The 20,885-nt window shown below is 36.3% G+C and overlaps 1 protein-coding gene across 1 annotated transcript in view; it reads right to left on the bottom strand.

Moving 5' to 3' along the window:
• Window positions 1-6,939: 6,939 nt before the first annotated feature.
• Window positions 6,940-20,885, bottom strand: part of Pcsk1 (proprotein convertase subtilisin/kexin type 1) — a 43,364-nt gene continuing 29,418 nt past the window's right edge. The window contains exons 10-14 of the mRNA XM_028785986.1: window positions 17,519-17,752; window positions 16,742-16,899; window positions 15,598-15,731; window positions 11,674-11,835; window positions 6,940-9,939 (exon numbers count right to left, since the gene is read on the bottom strand). Of these exons, the coding sequence (XP_028641819.1) occupies window positions 9,562-9,939; window positions 11,674-11,835; window positions 15,598-15,731; window positions 16,742-16,899; window positions 17,519-17,752 (1,066 nt within the window). The 3' untranslated portion in view covers window positions 6,940-9,561. The remainder of the gene's footprint in view (window positions 9,940-11,673; window positions 11,836-15,597; window positions 15,732-16,741; window positions 16,900-17,518; window positions 17,753-20,885) is intronic.

Below are 20,885 nucleotides of genomic sequence, written 5' to 3'. Positions count from 1 at the left end.
CTTCAGAGTAAAAGGATGGAAAACAATTTTCCAAGCAAATGGTCCCAAGAAACAAGCTGGAATAGCCATTGTAATATAAAATAAAATCGACTTTCAACTTAAAGCTATCAAAAAAGATAAGTAAGGACACTTCATACTCATCAAAGGAAAACTCTACCAAGATGAACTCTCTATTCTGAACACTTCTGCTCCAAATGCAAGAGCACCCACATTCATAAAAGAAACTTTATTAAATCTCAAAGCACACATCGTACCTCACACAATAATAATGGGGAACTTTAACACCCCACTCTCAGCAACAGACAGATCATGGAAATAGAAACTAAACAGAGACACATTAAAATTAACAGAAGTTATGAACCAAATGGATTTAACTAGTATCTATAGAACATTTCAATCTAAAACAAAAGAATATACCTTTTTCTCAGCACCTCATGGTACCTTCTCCAAAATAGACCACATAATTGGTCACAAAACAGGCCTCAACAGATACAAAAAGATTGAAATAATCCCTTGCATCCTATCAGATCACCATGGACTAAGGCTGGTCTTCAATAATAACAAAAACAATGGAAAGTACACACACACATGGAAACTGAACAACGCTCTACTCAATAATGATTTGGTCAAGGAAAAAATAAAGGAAGAAATTAAAGACTTTTTAGAATTTATTGAAAATGAAGGCTCTTCATACCAAAACTTATGGGACACAATGAAAGCAGTGCTAAGAGGAAATCTCATAGCTCTAACTGCCTACAAAAAGAAACTGGAGAGAGCATACACTAGCAACTCGATAGCACACTTGAAAGCTCTAGAACAGAAAGAAGCAAATACACCCAAGAGGAGTAGAAGGCAGGAAATAATCAAACTCAGGGTTGAAATCAGACAAGTAGAAACAAAAAGAACTATACAAAGAATCAACAAAACCATGAGCTGATTCTTTGAGAAAATCAACAAGATAGAGAAATCATTAGCCAGACTAACCAGAGGGCACAGAGACAGTATCCAAATTAATAAAATCAAAACTGAAAAGGGAGCCAACAGAAACTGAGGAAATTAAAAAAATCATCAGATCCCACTACAGAAGCCTATACTCAGAGAGACTTATGGGAATCCAGGGCACAGTCTCAGATGCAGGGTTCTGGGGTCAAAGGCTGGGCTTCTCACTGAGTAACAGCTTGAGCTGTTGATAACCACTATAGAATCATAATTTCACTGGCTCCATGAGGCGGAGAGGGTGTTTAGGAAGAACAAAACTGGAAAATCTGGACGAAATGAACAATTTTCTAGACAGATACGAGGTGCCACAGTTAAATCATTAGCAGATAAACCATCTAAACAGTCTAATAACACCTAAAGAAATAGGAGCAGTCTTTAAAAGTCTCCCCACCAAAAAAAGCCCAGGACCAGATGATTTTAGTGCAGAATTCTATCAGACCTTCAAGGAAGACCTAATACCAATTCTCTTCAAACTATCCCACAAAATAGAAACAGAAGGAACACTACCCAATTCATTCTATGAAGCCACAATTACACTCATACCTAAATCACACAAAGACCCAACAAAGAAAGAGAACTTCAGATCAACCTACCTTATGAATATCAATGCAAAAAAAAATACTCAATAAAATTCTTGCAAACCAAATCCAAGAACACACCAAAACAATCATCAGTTGTGATCAAGTAGGCTTTATCCCAGGAATGCAGAGATGGTTCAATATCCGGAAATCCATCAATGTAATCTACTATATAAACAAAATCAAAGGGGAAAAAAAACACATAATCATCTCACTAGATGCTGAGAAAGCATTTGACAAAGTTTATCACTACTTCATGGTAAAAAAATCTGTAAAGATCAGGAATTCAAGGCCCATAATTAAACATAATAAAAGCAATATACATCAAACCAATAGCCAACATCAAGCTAAATGGAGAGAAACTTGAAGCAATCTCACTAAACTCAGGGACTAGATAAGGCTGCCCAGTCTCTCCCTTTCTGTTTAATAGAGTACTCAAAGTCCTAGCCAGAGCAATTACACAACAAAAGGAGTTCAAAGGAAAATAAATTGGAAAGCAAGAATCATTATTTGCAGATGATATATAGTAAATGACCCCAAAAATTCCACCAGAGAACTAAAAAACCTTATAATCAACTTCAGCACAGTGGCTGGATATAAAAGTAACTCAAATCAGTAGCCTTCCTCTACTCAAAGGATAAACAGGATGAGAAAGAAATTAGGGAAATGACACCCTTCACAATAGTCACCAATAATATAAAACACCTTGATGTGACTCTAACCAAGCAAGTGAAAGTTCCAGAGGCAAGAACATCAGGTTTCTGAAGAAAGAAATCAAAGATCTCAGAAGATGGAAAGACCTTCCATGCTCATGGATTGTTGTGATTAATATAGTAAAAATTGCCATCTTGCCATAAGCAGTCTACAGATTCAATGCAATCTCCATTCAAATTCCAAGTCAACTCTCCATAGATATAGAAATAACAATTTGAAAATTCATTTGTAGTATGAAAAACCCAGGATAGTGAGAGCTATTCTCAACAACAAAAGAACTTCTGGAGGAATCATCATTACTTACCTAAAGCTGTACTACAGAGTAATAGTAATAAAAATTTCATGATATTGGTTCAGAGAAAGGCAGGAAGATCAATGGAATAGAATTGAAGACCCAGAAATGAACCCACACACCTATGGGCACTTGATCTTTCACAAAGGAGCTAAAACTGTCCAGTGGAAAAAGGACAGCATTGTCAACAAATGGTCCTGGTTCAACTGGAGGTCAGCATGTAGAAGAATGCAAATCCATCCATTTTTATCTCCTTGTACAAGTTGATAAAGGACCTTCACATAAAACCAGATACACTGAAATGAATAGAAGACAAGGTAATGAAGAACCTCGAATACTTGGGCACAGGGGGAAAGTTCCTGAACAGAACACCAATGTTCTAAGATCAAGAGTTGACAAATGGGATCTGTCAATAGGACAAAATGGGAACCAAGAGATTGGGAAAAGATCTTCACCAATCTTACATATGATAGAGGGCTAATATCCAATATATACAAAGAATTTAAGAAATTAGACTCCAGAAACCAAATAAGCTTATTAAAAAATGAGGTACAGAGCTAAACAAAGAATTCTCAACTGAGGAAACTTGAAAGGCCAAGAAGCACCTAAGGAAATGTTCAACATCTTTAGTCATCTGGGAAATGCAAATCAAAACAACCCTGAGATTCCACCTCACACCAGTCAGAATGGCTAAGGTCAAACACTCAGGTGATGGCAGATGCAGTTGAGGATGTGGAGAAAGAGGAATTCTCCATTTTTTTGTGGGATTGCAAGCTGATACAACCACTCTGGAAATCAGTCTGGTAGTTCTTCAAAATATTCACCTGAGGACCCAGCTATATCACTCTGGAAATCAGTCTGGTAGTTCTTCAAAATATTCACCTGAGGACCCAGCTATATCACTCCTAGGTATATACCCAGAAGATGCTTAACATATAACAAAGACACATGCTCCACTATGTTCATAGCAGCCTTCTTTATGATAGCCAGAAGTTGGAAAGAACCCAGATGTCATTCAACAGAGGAATGGATACAGAAAATGTGGTACATTTATACAATGGAATATTACTCAGGTATTAAAAACAATGAGTTTGTGAAATTCTTAAGCAAATGGATGAAACGACAAAATATCATCCTGAGTGAGGTAACCCAATCACAAAAGACCACACATGGTATTCACTCACTGGTAAATGGATATTAGCTCAAAAGCTCACAATTCTCAAGATATAACTTACAGACTATATGAAGCTCATGAAGATGGAAGACTAAAGTCTGGGTGCTTTGATACTTCTTAGAAGGAGTAACAAAATACTCATGGGAGCAAATATGAAGACAGAGAATGAGACAGAAACTGAAGAAGGGGCTGTCTGGAGACTGCTCCACCTGGGTATCCATCCCATGTGCACTCACCAAAGGAAAATGCTTATGTGGATGCTAGGAAGTGTCTCCTTAGAGGTCTGCCAAGGTCTGACATATGCAGAGGCAGATGCTCACAGCTAACCAACGAACCAATGAGGTTCCTAATGGAGAAGTTAAAGAAAAGAGTGTGGGAGCTCAAGGGGTTTGTTGCCTCATGGGGAGGGCAACAATATCAACCAACCAGAGCTCCCAAGGTTTAAACCACCAGTCTGTGAGCACATAGGGAGGGACACAGGGCTCCAGTTGTATAGGTAGGGGAAGATGTCCTTGTTGGGCATAGGTGAGAGAGGAGGTCCTTGTTACCATGAAGGCTGGATGTCCCAATGTGGAAGAATTTGAGGGTGAGGAAGTGGGAGTGGGTGGGGGAGTGGGGGCACAGCCTCATAGAAGCAGGAGGAGGGGATGTGATAGGAGGATTTCTGGGTGGAGGGGGAAATGGGGAAAGGGGAGAACATCTGAAATGTAAATAAAATATCCAATAAAAATGATGCACATAACGTGTCCATAGTCACCTCCTTGCCTATGCATTGTTAAGAAAAATGCTTACAAAATGACTTTATATAACAAGATATGGAAAATGTTCCCTAATTTTGAAGCAAAATCTCAAGGTGAACACAAATTACTTGTTATTTTTCACACCAGAATTTTCTCTATGGTAATGGCTGCCTTTCTTGTAAATGTTGAGAACTTAGTCGCTGTCAATCACATTTAGCCGTCTACCCTAAGATTATAGCAAAGTTCTGACAGAAGGTAATGGAAATGCCAAGGCAGAGTTGTTGGTTCAATGTGTCTGTTCTGAATTTGGCCAGTGCCAGCATCAGCTGAGATATTTGTTTTAGCCTCCTGTAAGTTTTATGTGCCTACATGCCTATTAATTACACTTCTGTGTTACTTTGAGTTATGCATGATTCACTTTTGTTATGTGATATTACATTATAAGTAAACCAGATATACATGTCATTGCCTGAGGTTCCATTTCAAAACATATTAGCTTAGATTTTATTTTAATAAAAATTTTAAAGTAATGTTGAAGTCTATGTTTAGCCATGACATCAGCATGGAAGGATAGGCTTTTTCCATATCTTGGGGGTATAGATTCAGTTTGACAAGGCTGCAGCCTTCTGACTTCCAATAATAGTACCAGAGGAAATCTGACCTGTTTTCTTAAGTAATTTCTCTCAAACTATAAATATCTGAAACTACTAGAATGATATGTGGTGCTTCAAAAACAGATGTGTACTCCAGGGATGTGCTTTCATATTAATCTAAGACACATCAGGTACATTCCAGATAGCGCAAAGCCACATTTCTCTTAACTTCTACAGTCTTCATAAGGTTAATCCAATATTTATGAAGTGGATGTTCAAAAAGAAACAAAGATCACTAACATAAGTAGATTAAAAAATCATAGCATGTAAGTTATATGTAATATATAATATTGTGGTATACCAATGAAATTATGTATATATATAAAATGAAATATACAAAGGCAAAAATGAAATATTAAAGACATTCATGCCTGCAAGAACAGCACTTAGGAGGCTGAGGTAGCAGAATTATGATTTTCAGGCCAGAATGAAGTATGTAAAAAGATACTCTAGAGAGAGGGACAAGGTAACTTGATAGTTGAAACAACATAGTTCCAACTGGAGAATATTACAGCAAGTAAAACAACTGAAACAGAAAGTCCTGCAATGACCTCATATAAGCAGATGTTTACAAAGAATGGAAAAGTCGTTACAGAGAAGAAGGGGATTTGAACCTACGGAGATGGAAACAGGAAATGAAAGGGTACAGAACTGTAGCTATGTAAGATAAACAAGTGAACCAGTGTGGTCATGTAATATCTGGCATGAGAGTTACAGCCTGTTCCATCTTATTGTTTGCAGTTGAATTAATCCTGTCATAAATCAAGAGAGGGTGATGACCATCTGATGGGCCTGAAAGTTAATTTACTTCATGTTACCAATAATTTTTTCTATATTTATATATGTTAAAACATCATGTTGGTATCACAGACAGAAAATGTCCAGGCCTCTGGCCAACACTAATGGGAAGACTTGGAGTATGTCTAAACTGGAAGGACAAAGCCCAATTAGAAAACCCCTCTAGAATACTTGAAATATTATTTTAGTTCAGATGAATGACTTCTTAGGAGAAAAAAACATGGTTATCCAGGAAATCCCACTCTCAGGGACATAAGGATCAGTTTCTAAGCTAGTAGAAACTCTAGGCGTGGTAGCTTGTGTGGTAGCAAAGTGTCCTGAGGATGAAACTGGAGGTTTGATAAAGGGACATAGTAGAAGGAGTCACATCTTCCTGCTGTACATTGGCTATAAACCAAACTGTCATAAATAATTTCTCTGAGATAGGGAATCCTTTCCATTTACCTGCCTTTTCTCCTCTTCCGCACCTTGGTTAAGGCTCAGTCAGATAGTTTTCTTGTGTTGTCATGATCATGAAAGCCTGGGTTGGGTCTGAAGATAAAACATGCCTGCAGAAGTAGGTACTTAATTTGCCTCTAGGAGAGCCTGGTTTCCTGAAAATGAGTTACTCAACATTTTAACATAAACATTCTGTTTTTTTGAAAGTCCATTGGGAAACATTTTGGGAAAAAGAGAGAACTTGCATTGGTTGGAAACATGAAGTTTTCGTTTTTGACTTAGTGAGGAACCATTTATTCTTCTGCTTTATTTACATATTCTGGTTAATACATCAAGTGTGTAATATAGGAATTCCATGAAGAATTCTAAGACCATGTTAGACTCAGTTGTACATTGTATTAGACTATTAGATAAACATAACTTTTAGTATCACAAATTTATATATATATATATATATATATATATATATATATATATACACTTTTCCATTCACAAGGGGACATGCCTGTCAAAGCTATTTTATTGGATGAAACATTATTATTCTCATGAAAGCTTTTGGTTCTTTAATATAATTTATTATGCTTTTAAAAATTCTGTTTGATAAAAGCATTGGTACATTATAAATACCTGTAAAGAAAATATATCTTAAAATTCCAAGGGTAACATTATATAATTATCCTTTTTTTAAACATTTTCAGAAAAATCCACATAGGCACTAAGAAAGACTGACAAAAATATTTTTTATGTCTAGACAATATATACTTCAGGTTGGAAACATTCAAGCATGGTATTGTCTAAATATTAAAGCTTATCCAAGTGAACCTTTGGCTGTAGCCCATGAGTTGGTTGGGGTTCTTAGAGAGGAAATATATTATTAGAAAGGGCTGAAGAAAATTTCATAATTTAGCATAAGGACCAAGAAAGGGTGGGGTTGACCTCCAACTCTTTTATTTTTTTTAAATCACATATTAATTGTCAATTAGTGATATCATTCTTTAGGGCTTTTCTAAGTAGCTGAAATTTAATGTTATAACTCTTAAGTCTTTTTCAGTTGTAATGTGCTATAATAGTAAACATTTCATTTAATCTTTATAGTAAACACAATGCAAAACTTTAAAAGACAGAGGTATCAAGGGCAAGGCTCTAAAGAGGGCTTTGTTATATACAAATGATGAAACAGGAAGTGAAATTTTGTGCTACTAATCCCACTCAAAGCAAAGGCAAATAAACTGTCTTTTTGAGCTAGTTCAATGTTAGGAGTGGGTGTAGTCTTTGTAGAAAATTTGCAAACAGAAACTCAGTGGAAGAACACAGACACAGAGTTAACTAGAGTGTATGTTGGCATATTAAGAGAAGTGGTCTCTAGTTAATGAATAGTACAAATAAACATCCAGGTGAGATAAGATCAAGTGTTCATATTAAAGGAGACTTCAGAGGTATTTTTAGGATTTGAAGTACTCTTTTTACTTATAAATGCAACAATTTAACTAGCTCATAGCAAACTCAATTATTAATGTCAGAGACTTCTTGGAAATAATTGCAGGAAATACTTTCCCTAATGCATTTACACCATATATAGATTCACTTAGTATAGGAGTGGGCAAAGTTATATGCATAGAAAGACAAACATCACATTTTCTCTTATATATGGAATCTGGACTAGATAAAATGCATGGACTTGGAAGTGGGAATACTTGTAAAGAGCAAGAGGACAAGCAAGGAGAGACAGAAGAGATGCTAATGCAGGCTAGACATTGTACAAGCACATGTGTATGAGAATGTCAAAATGAAACCTTACTTCCTTCAACTAACAGATGATAATTAAAAAGGAATAAATGGCTATTGGATGATGCGTAGTAACAAATAAAGTGGTTATTGCAGAAAAAATAACGTGAGCCAGTGAAGGCTGGACTTTGAATCTTAACTTGGAAGGGGTTATCTCTGGCTAGCTATTGCTGTGATGGAAGATGGGTCTGAGAATCAGGTTTTATGTGTGATCTCATACTTTCATCAGTCCTTCACACTTCTGAAATATTCTGCATAACTTATAGAAAGTACAAATAAGACCTCAGTGTTGTCCACCTGTTTCCTAATTTGAAACATGGAAACATTTTGGTAAGAATTTAAATACTGTCCTCTCAGACTAGAGAAGATCCTGTGGTGTCTATAAATGACCACTCACATAGAAAGACAGAAGAACCTGTCCTAGGAACGCAGCTTGCAAAATGTTCCTTGTTGCTTTTCTGCTTTACCAACATTTTCCCTGTTATTACTCTATATTACTGTTGGTTCTCTATATTTTTGAGTGACTCCTTGTTATTAAGCAAAAACTATGTTATTAAATAAAACTATGACAACAAATTTGCCAAAACTCAAGAATAATTTTGTTCTGAGAAAATGGCATGAATTATTTCTTTGAGTTTTAAGTTTGTAGCTCAAAAAGAAAACATACAAGGCACAAAGGGGAAATAGAAGGCCAAGTCTTATACAACATGGGTCACAGCTACCTTTCAACCCACAGAGACCTCTACTCCAGTCAAGAGGTACATTGTATGACTATTCTAGCTAATTAAATTTTAAGATCTGTTTTTGAATTTAAGTAATCCAGTTTATTCTAGATTCTGCAAAATAGTCAGATTATCAGCCTCAGCATGAGCAATATATGTTGTAGAAAGACTTAGGGTATGAACCTAGTTGTGAACTTTTTCATTAGATGCTTTATAAATACTTTGTTATCAAAATTCAAAGAACCTCATTGCAAAAAATAGGGGAACAGAATAAACTGTAGTCCCCAAGCTACCTTTGTCAATTACTTTTCCAAATAAAATGGATCTCCCACTCTTGTCCTATTCTTGTGAGATATGAAATTGGGAGGCTTTAGGAGCTGTTCTACTGTGGCAAAGGGCTGTATCCCAACAGTGACTTTAGAAAGAAGTTGCTTCACTTATATAGACAGGATAGACAGGGAAGATATATTCTTAAACTGTGAGACTAATGATGAAGTTGGCTTTCATTTTAGAACTCACTCCAAAAGAACAGTTTGAGGAGAAAAAGTAAAATTACAGTGAAGGACATTATAAGCATAGGAACCAGGGACACAACAATTCCTGGACCCAGGAAAATCTAAGGAAAAGGAGGGTGCATGAAGATTTCCAACTGAGGCCACAGACTTATTTTAATTCTCCTTATTGAGAATGTCCACAAGAGCTTGCAGCAGCCTGTCATCTCTATGCTTATAAGGTTTTGTGTTATAGAAAACATCAACATAGTCACTGTACAGACTGTCTTCAGAGTCTTCAAGCTGGGAGGGTTTGTTGAGCTTTTCCAGGGCTTCATAGAAACTCTCATAAGGGATTCTGAGCTTTGCACTTGGAGACTTCTTTGGTGATTGCTTTGAAAGTACGTTCTTGCTGAAAGCACTTTGTAAGAGCAGTAGCATGGCCTTCGAAGGAGTTCCTTGCATCTGCTCATCCCTTCTGCCCTCCACACTGCTGTTGCTGGAGCTATTGGGTACCAGGAGATTGCCATTTGGGCTCTTTTGTGTGGGGTGCTCCTGAAATACAAAATGCAACAAAGGCAAAAAGCTCATTATTTACAGCTAGAAAAGCTAGCTGCAGCCCTAACTCAATCCTACTACAGGTCCTTTGAGAAGCAATTTAGAGAGTAGAGAAAAAACAAGGCTTGGAGTTATATGGTTTTATATTTCAACATTTATTTTTCTACTTCCTGGTTCAGCTTTGGCATCTTTTTTGGTCTCCCAGAATTCCAGCTATAAAGTAGAAATCAGAACACTTCAATTTCTGGTGCTTTTGAAGATAGAGATTATGCAAGAATGTACTCAGTGTGCTGTATTCCTTCACTTTCAAGTCTACCATAGTGGAATCCATTTGGAGAAATGATATTAAATATTTAACCATTCGCTTGTAAGGTACCAGTTGGTAGTTATGTACAAAAGCAGCTGACTACAGAACTCTTGCCCTTGCTCTTGTTAGAATCTACTGAATTCTGAGAAGCTCCTGGGGGAGAGAGGTCATGGGGCAGGAACTAGGAAATCTGAGAAATAGCTATTTGTCAAGTATTATGGAAATACTGTTGCTCTCTAGGACTTTCTGTGATACAAAAATCTATGGATGCTCAAGCCCTTGAAAGGTAAATGGCCTATACACATCCTCCGGTATACAGTATCATCTCTAAGACATCTGTTAATGCTTAACACAATATAAATACTGCACTTTTAAGGGAAATGATATATTTATATATTAATTACAGAAAATACATCCTAGATTTAGGGAAGTAAGTCTGTACATGTTCAGTGCAGAGGCAGTTGTTTCAAATACTTTTGATCCATACTCAACTTGGTGGACTACAAGGATTTAGAGCCCACCATATGAAGAGATGATCATATTTCAATACTTTAACAAGTGAAAATCCTGCTAATACTTAGAAAAGCTTGGAGAAACACTCACGATGTGGATTTTCCTCAGTTGATGTAGAGAAACTGTACCTGGATTTTGGCTAATATAATACGAACAGGACCTAGCTGAAGCTTTCTCAAACCTAGTTTATAAATTCCTCATGTAAATGTCATGTCTTGAAACCTCCTAGTTCAGAGATCTCCCTTTTAGGACAGATCATTCCAGAGATCCTAAAATCCTTCCTACAACAGAGGCACTGTGTAACATGCATGTGTTTGGGGAAACAGATGCCATTTCTTTATGGCTTCTGAGAAGGACAGTGTCAGTAGTTCCTGGACCCAGGATCACAACTGGCTACCCTCTGAAATTTTCCAAGAGAAATTATGATTTCATAGCTCTGCTTAATAATGAGAAAGCATGTCAGCTAAGTACCAATTACTAAGCAGAAATTAGTAATTAGTAATAAGCTTACATGATGTGACTGTCTAACATTGATTTTCTTACTTTATATGGCCCTACTATCTAAGTTACAATGATTACAATCAAAATGAGATAAGATTGAACATTCTTAATATGCACTGCATTATAATCACACACAATATATTATAATAGGTATAAAAGACAGCTTGATTTGCAATATACTTTCATACAAAGATATTATTCAAGTTAGGGAATTTATCAACTTTTATTAATAAACTCAAGATTTAAGTACAAAAAAAAAAGCAATGGCTCATCCAATTGGAAACCAACAGTTTTTCTCTTCTAAGCCCTTTCTCTCTATGCATATGTGAATTCTTCCCTTACTAAAAATAATATGCATCTCTCCTCACTTATTGCCCACTAGTGTCTAAAAGAGAACATGGTATACAGACCTCCACAACATTTACCATCTTTTCCACTCCTCTCCTGTCATTCTGGACAGTATTGTAGGATGTGTACACACGAGGCTGTTTCATGTGCTCTGGATGAGAAGATGTCCCATGCAAAATCAACTTCCAGTTCACAATCCTTCCTTCATTTTGCATTCTTCCAGACTGGTTAAAACAAGCGTAAATGTATTTATTTTGGTTTGTGTTTCAACTATAAAAAATTTATTCAAATTGCCAACAGAATCTCATAGTCATAATTTAATTTTAAGATATTGTGTATTCTATTTTCAAAGACTTATTTTAAAAGAAAAGGCTGGATAGATCTACTCTTTTGATAAAACTCAATACTATATAAGCCAAACAGTTTAAAAAACTGATTTATTGCCTTACAACCAAGTATATAGTTTTTTTTAAAACTATAGAAGCTGAGATCTCTGTGTAAATTTATTTTGTCACATTGATTCTGTTCTTGAATAGGTGATTGTTCCTTAAACATCTATAAGTCAAAGGTCTAAAAGATGGAGTCAAATGTGTAGATTTGATATGAAGTGGCTTTGTCTTGGCAAGTAGAATTATTTAGACTCTTGCAGCTGAAATTGAGCTAAAAAATTAAAGAGGGGCTGCTGGAAAGGTGGCTCAGTGGTTAAGATTGATGGCTGCTCTTTCAGAGGACCCAGGTTCAATTCCCAGCAGTCAAAACCCTCTGTAACTTCACTTCCAGAGGATCCAATGTCTTTTTCTGAACTCCTTGGGTACCAGCACAAATTTGGTATATATATACATACATACATATGGGTACAACACCCACCCACATGCAATATTGATTTTTTTAAGAACTAAGGAAAGTTCAAGAATACCACTAATTAAGTAATAATACTGCTTTTTTCTTATAACAAGAATTGCTTCAGTCTTCATTTTATAAGTTATAATTAAAAATTAGATTCAAGTGTATATGTTAGCGTATACATTGTGAAACACATAAGTCTGAAGATCAGACAGAACTTGAGTGAGTTGGTTCTCTCCATTGACCATATGGTGTCTAAGGATCAAAGTCAAGTCAGAATCAGCTTGAAAGCAATTGTCCTTGCCCATTAAGTCATCTTGCCAGTCCTATTTCAATGATCTGTAGGGAAACTTATTCTCTGAGAAAAGGTAGAAAATATGTAATTTGTATTAATTGGTATCTTTGGAAATTTAAACTGATTTATTTTTAAGAAATTATCTAGGCAGCTAGGTAGTAGTGGTGCATGCCTTTAATTCCAGCAATCTGGAGGCAGAGGCAGACAGATCTCTTGAGTTTGAGTCTAGTCTGGTCTACAAAGTGAGTTCCAGGACAGGCAAGGCTATACAAAGAAACTATGTCTAGAAAAACAACAACAACAACAAAATTATCTAGGCAGTCAGATCCTGCACTGATGATCCTTACACTTTTCTCTCAGAACTCAGAGATGGAACACTACCCATTTACATCCCAACATCAGAGAAGCATGGGGATGGTGCACAAAGAGTTGAACTACTTGGCTTCATGTCAGACACAGTTCTGCCACTTCATCCTTGTGGCATTGTCCTTTAAAGCATACCAGAAAATATTAGAACAGATCCAGTGTCTAAAATGCTAGGAATCAGAAGAATTTCAAACCTTTCCAGTCTTAGAGTGTTTATACTGCCTTTACCAGATGAGTGTCTCTATTTTCCAAAGTCTAGGATACTTTACAATTCTAATATTTTTGAGTATCATTGAGCTCTAGAAATTTTTAAAAAATGTAGTGTGGTTTTGTTGTTGCTGTTGTTATTGTTGTTTGTTTTGTGTATGTGTGTGTGAGAGAGAAAGAGAGATTAAAATTAGAAAAAAAGGTTTTAAAGAAGATGTCTTGCCTAACCTGAAACAAGAAGCTATTATACTACTCAATGAAAAAAGCAGAGGAATAAGTACAAATAACCCAATTAATGGTCCCAAGATGGGAGGAAGTAGGGTTGACAACCATGGAGAGGCTGAAAACAAATTCTTGTACCTGCACTCATCTTTATCTTTCTATCTCTGACTTTTCTTAGGGCCTTCTCTGACCTTTTTCATGCTCTCTTTAACCATCCCTGTCTTGTCTAGGAAAAGGCAACATTCTTCTTTAAGGGCTGCACACAGTAAAGAGCTGTACACAGACTTTTGTATTGTAATAAAGTAAATCAATTTGTGCTTGTTTCTTCTGGTCCCTGGGCCTCATATAGGCTAACTAACTCTGTGAAACAACAGATAAACAATTTGGTGACAAAACCTATTCAGATACATTATCATATGTATCTATGGAGGACCACGAGACTCAAGATGAGGTTGTTACTCTATCCAGGGTGTTCCCAAAGCCCTTCTCCACCCAACCTAAAAGAGGAGACTTCTGCCCCTAGACCATGCAGAGAGAGGCCACCCAGAACCCCCTCTGACTGGCGATCTGAATTCTTGCTTAGGCTGCGAGGCTAAACACAGCAAGGGAATATAAATAAAAGTTAAAAATATCTCTCTGGGTTCCCTGAGGGACAAGCCTGACTGCATAGGGAGGGGTTGATGTCAAAAGTATCCCCTCTCCAGGAAAAAGACATAGGGATGGGTATGGCCCTCATGCCTCACTGGACAACGACAGGGGTGCCAGAGCCGTTACAAGGTCCCCTTCAATTACTGGAGGTCAGGCCTCTATCCCCGCCTTCGAAAGATTAGAATCACCACAGCCCTTCTATACTTAGAGAAGGGAGGAGATGTCAGGGGCAGCCCTGCTTACACACTGAAGAACTAAAATCAGCCATAGGCCTAAAATCAGCAATAGGCTTGTCATACATGTATACTAACACCAAGTCTTGGGTCTCTGTGGAAAAACATTGAAACAGATGTCTATAAGCTATTGTAAACAGGCAGCATTTGTGGAAATTTACCAGCCTGAGTAGTCATAGACCTTGTAAATAAGTAGCATTGGCAGGTAATACCAACTTAGATAAGGACAAGTGAATCATAGGTAGAGTCATAGTGACCTGTCCCCTGAACCTTCACCCAGCCAATCCCTTGTTCTGAAAGATATCTATATTCCCCCTGAACACCCACACTCCAGTGTCATCCCCTTCCCCACGTCCTGCCTTTTTGTGTTTATAACCCTTGTGTTAATGAGTAAAAATTACGATTTAAAACAAAAATAAATTATAAAAAAAAGAGCAGAGGATGCTTTCTTGTGACTCTAGCAAAGTATGATAGCAAAGCTAGCCTCACATCTTCCTGTCTGTAATATGTATAATTCCAAGGATGACAGGCCATATAGGATGTAGGGATGGTTCAGTATGTGTAAATCCATCAACATAATCCACCATATAAACAAACTCAAAGAAAAAAACCACATGATCATCTCATTAGATGCTATGAAAGGATTTGACCAAATTCAGCACCCCTCATGCTAAAAGTATTGGAAAGATCAGAAATTCAAGGCCCATACCTAAACATAGTAAAAGCAATTTACAGCAAACCAATAGCCAACATCAAACTAAATAGAGAGACACTTGAAGCACTCCCACTAAAATCAGAAACGAGACAAGGCTGCCCACTCTCTCCCTACCTATTCAGTATAGTACTGGAAGTCCTAGCGAGGGCAATTACACAACACAAGGAGGTCAAAGGGATACAAATTGGAAAGCAAGAAGTCCAAATATCACTCTTTGCAGATGATATGATAGTATACTTAAATGACCCCAAAACTACCATCAGAGAACTCCTAAGTCTGATAAACAACTTCAGCAAAGTGGCTGGATATAAAATTAACTCAAATAAATTAGTAGCCTTCCTGTACTTAAAGGATAAGCAGGTTGAGAAAGAAATTAGGGAAATGACGCAATTTAAAGTACTTGCAAGTGTTTGAAAAGTGATCTTTGTTTTGTTTTTGTCTTTTTATTCATGCTTACCATGTCTGTAATTTTCAGTGTCCAGGTGCCTACAGGATTCTCTCCCCATGTATGAACAGACATGAAGTCCCAATTCTTAAAACCATTGGGGGATGTATCCTTTTCCCTTTCAGCCAATAGTATGGTGCTGGTTCCTATTTTCATACAACAAATATAAATTAGTGATATCTTAACATGACAGTCTGGTCATTGGATTCACTCTAGCATCTAATATCTGTGAATGAAAGTTGAGATTAAGTCTATCAATGGAAGGGGGTAGAAATTTCAGTAGTATTTCATAAAATCTCCAGGGCATCTAGAAAGTATAAGTCTGTAATCAATAGAGCCTACTCTAAAACTTCAAGATTTCATTTGCTAGAAAGAGATAATAGAGTTAGACAGCTCATCTTTTCTTATCTATTATGTATAGAAACTGAAATTACTCCACTGAAACACTACATGATTTTGTAGTAAGTTTTTTTTTACTATATTTTTATTTATTCATTTGCATGTACTCACACACTAATGTGCATGCACATGTGTGTCCCATGGCACATATGTGGAGTTCAGAGGATAACTTGTGGGTGTCAGTTATTTGCTTCTATCACTTGGTCCTTGAGAAGGAACTCATGCCATTAAGCTTAGCAGCAGGTGCCTTTATCTGTTTTTATCTTACCAACCCATTAACATACTTACATATGTTAGGGCAATTTCTGGTTGGGTTGTAGTTTATGGCTCAAAAGTCCTTAACTCATCTTAACTAGAACTCTCTCAGCAAAATGGCAAAATTTATATTATCACATATTCATATGGCTGTGAAGATTTAATCACTATTCTCAACTTTATGAATCACAATTGCTAACTTTTCTATTGATTTCGTCAGTGTTCCAGACATATCTATAAGTTTTGAGAATTACTCAATTTTTTTTCTGTCACCTAAGAGAAGTCTTTTATCTTGGGAAATGAACAAGGTTGAAAATAGGTGATTTTAGAAAATCTTATTAATTAACATCATTTAAGCAAAGATCCCTTTGTCTATCCAGAAACTAGTGGGAATGAACAGGAAGAAGAAATCTACCATCAACAAAAATATTTTGCTTTAATATATGATAATGCCTTTGAGGATACTAGGTTCTATGATCATTGAGTGGTTGCTGAAGTTTACCAGCAGCAGAAGTGAGTGTGACATGAAGGTCTCCTCTACGAGAATATTCGATTGTTGCTTCAAATTGTACATGTTCCAGGGACTTGATAGCATTTTCTTGTCCTTCACAAGCTCTTGTTGGGATTTCAACAATCACTTCTCCATTAGCTTTCAGGGCTCTACATACATTAAAGAAGCAGAATTAAAGAAAAGTTATCTCTCCTGCCATCCATTGGTTTGTTTGTGCCAGTTGAATATGGATATCTTGGCCAGATAATTCGAAAAGATTATCAGTAGAGTTTAATTCATAATTATCTATAGATGAATATAATGTATGAGAAATTGATAAAAACCACAAATATATAAGTATGATGCTATTGTCTATAAAATCAAATTCAGACAGCTTTGTCTTCAATTAAACAAAAGTGGTCAATGACAGAAATATCAATAAGATTCTCATGAAAAAATTAATTTTGTGTATAAGGTCTTTCTGAGGCATATTCCTAGGCTTTCCAGGCTCTGGGGTTTTGTGGTAGTGGGTTTTTATCATCATTATGGTTGCCTTGATAAAAACTATATAATAGTCATAGCAGATTCTACTTCCAAGACCATCTATGATGAGCCAGAGGTAATTCATAAAGAGCCCTACTTAGGAGAAAATTCATCCTAAATTGATCCTGTCAAACTCTGTCCCCATCTATTTCAGAAGAACAAGTATTGAGAAAAACTTGGGTGACAACACCTTAATCTAGTAGTGTTTTGGGCATAACGTGGTTTAAAATTCTGGGAGATACTTACCTAGGCTCAAAGTTACTGTCTTTTACAACACATTCTTTCTTCTCAGGCACATTCCTCCAGGACCTAGGATCAGCCAAATCCACCAGAGCTTTGGCATTTAACAAGCCAAATCCAAATCGGCTGTTCACCATCAAGCCTGCCCCATTCTTTTTCCAACCTGGGTTATTGGCCAATGGATCATACTCAGAGGTCCAGACAACTAGATGCTGCATATCTCGCCAGGTAAGATCTGGGCTAGAGGGAAAGTGACCGAACGTATCTTTTAGAAACAAAATGAAATATTCTTGAAAAATCAAGTGCTAAAAATAAGCATCTCCTTTTTAGGGATTATTATGTGCATTTTTTAAAATATATACTCTATTACGTAATATTCTTTTATTTAGAACTCACAATATATTATTAAAATTTCTCACCTATAGCACATAAGTTAAACTTTTACTATCAGTAAAATCCAGCCTCAGAATTGTTGAAGTGTGAAATTTTGTCCCCGACTCTAATTATTTATATTTATCTAAAGCCAGTTTTTTAAACATAACACTTCCTTTGTGTCTCTACTTCTGTTCGTAGAACACTTTACCACATTTTAACATTATGAAGCTTCATTGAAGCTTGTTTTTATCATAGGAAGTATCAGATGTAAAAGACAGAGTTTGCAACCTACTCAACACATCTTACCTTTTTAAAAAAAATGTAGTCCGAACTTTATAGCCATAGGTTCCACATACTTAGGATTTAACCAAACATAGATCAAAAATACTTGAAAAGAAAAATTTGCATTTGTACTGGTATGTATATACTTTTTCTTGTTATCATTCCTTAAACAGTGCAGTGCAATGGAATTTACATTGCATTAGGCATTTTAAGAAATTTGTAAATTACTATACCATTTCATATAAGAGACCTGAGCATCCTGGTTCTGGACCTGATCATTGGCAGATATTGAGGAATGATAATAGACCAAAACTCTCAAGAAATTCTTGGTTTCATGGGATTGCTCTTGAAGAACACTATGTTAAATATTATTAGAATATTCAAGGAGGTGTTTCTGGTTCTTAAGAAACTGACAGTGCAGTTCTATATAACTATGTATGCTGAATGTTGCATTTATAACTTAAGAAAGTCTGAAAGTCTTTACTGGAAAGATGTATATGAGGTGAATTTTGAAGGGTTAGTAGAACTTCTAAAAGGGAGCACATAGCAACCAGAGCAACAGAAGCATGGTGTGGAAGACCAGCTGGGGCTAGTTTATAATGTATATGCTAGGGCAGAAAGAGACATTGCAGAGAACTGAACCAGAAGTCTGAAGATGCTGAATGTCACAAAGTGAGTTTGAACTGTACTGTTTGGGCCTTGAAAATTGTTCTGGATTTTTGATCCAGAAAATGGTCTGGACCAGTTTTCACCAACATGCTTATGAACTCACATCTTGCTTTGATGATTCTCTTTTCTTCACCTTATTAAATAACAAACAACATGTGTGTGTGTGCGTGTGTGTGTGTGTTACTTGTCTGATTCTCAAGATAGAATTTAGCTACAAGGAGTGAAAACTTATCTCATTCCCTGATGCTTAGCAAACATACAAAAGTATGCCTAGCACAAGATTATACAAAAGTATAGATAAGTATCCAGCAAGTAAGGTCACCTTACATCAAACCTGATGATCTAACTGCTATCCACAGCATCTGTTTGGTAGAAGGAGAGAACTGACTCTTACAAGGTATTCTTTAACATCTACATGTGTATCGTCTGTGGCACATACATGTGCACACACACAAATGCTTTCTAAATGAATATAATATTGTCTAAGCTACACCCATAAAGTCTCACCAACATGACTACCTAAACATGATCTGGAAAAGGTCAATAGACATGTCAAAGTGGTCTAAAGAAAGTTCATTAGGCTTTAGTCCTATATGAAGAATGCAGGCAACTAATGAATATTGAGAGTGGGAGAAATAGTGCTCCCCAGGGAAGAGTACACCAATTAATTATGTAATAGTAAATCATCAGCCTTAAAACATATGTCCAATGACATTATACAGACTGAACAAGTTATATTTAGGAAGAGTACATGGAAATAATGCTGATGAATGATCAAAGGTGCCTAAGTTAAATATTCTGATGTAATTTTGAAGTTTACTGTTATTAGTCATTAGATTAATAGCAGATTAAGTAAATTTGTTATCTACTAATTTGTATAAACAAATCATTAAATTAATAACAAACAAAAACACCTTAAGCTTTTTATTACTTTTTTATAGACTGCATTATTTTCCTCTAGTCAAATCAAGCATTATTTAATAAACAATGCATATTTTTCAAAACTTCTTCCTTGCCATTTGGCTGCAGAATCATGGAAATCTAGCTCAATTTGGTACCTTCTTCCTAGAGCCAATAATGTATTGGTTAATCCATTCCCTGGGCACTTGTTAAAGACCTGTATGTCACTCTTTAGGCATTTCCACAAAAACTTCCATTGATGATACTTCTAGAGAGTCCTATGTTTGAACCAGCTCTGGTACAGAGCCATTGTGCTATTGCCTGTGAAGGGAGCTGCAGTCAAGTCTTCAGCCCCCGTCCCCTCCTACACTTTCCATATGTACATTCTTAGCCCCTGAAAATGAGTGCCTTTACTCCCAAGTTTCTCTGTTGGAGACCTTGTTCAGAAGTCTTCTTCAGGTACTTCTGTCAAGATTTCCTGTGGAATAAGCAGGTAGAAAGCCTGAAAGCACTTTCCTAATTTTATTCATTTTCAAGCTCCCAGTACACATGTAACTCCAAGGTTCATAAAACTGCTAGGACCTATTGTTTGGGCTCTCCCAGAAATGATACAAGCCCATTCCCATGCTGGTCCATGACTGCAGGAATTAAAAGAACAAACAAACATTAAAACCATTAAAGGCTAAATGTTTTCATTTTGACATGTTTATGTAATGCATTACTCCAACAACACCTGAAAATTTCACTTACTCTCACTATGCTGGCCTGAGTTCTTGCCAGGTATACTGTTAAACATCAGCATGACTGACAAAGGCTTGAAAAGGAGTCTAGTCTAGTGACTCCCAGTGGATCTCAGGCTACATGCATCATAATCACTCACTACATTTATAAATAATGATCTCTGACTAATATCCAACTCTGCCAATAGAAATAGGGCAAGATTATTTATGTTTTTAAAACTCTATCTATCCAGTTTCTATTGTACCAAAAATAATAGGAATTGGTAGGAAGATTATAAGCATAAGAGCAGTTAAGCCAATTACAAGACATTTTGAATCATGGCATCAAAGAGGGAGCAATAGAAAACACATTATATAGTATTATGCTCCAATAAATGGTTTGACCTCCGTATGACTACTTTCTTTCT

Source organism: Grammomys surdaster, unplaced genomic scaffold (genome assembly GCF_004785775.1).
Source record: "Grammomys surdaster isolate TR1022 unplaced genomic scaffold, NIH_TR_1.0 125372, whole genome shotgun sequence".
In the NCBI taxonomy this organism is placed as follows: domain Eukaryota; kingdom Metazoa; phylum Chordata; class Mammalia; order Rodentia; family Muridae; genus Grammomys; species Grammomys surdaster.
This window is presented reverse-complemented; position numbering and strand designations above follow the sequence as displayed.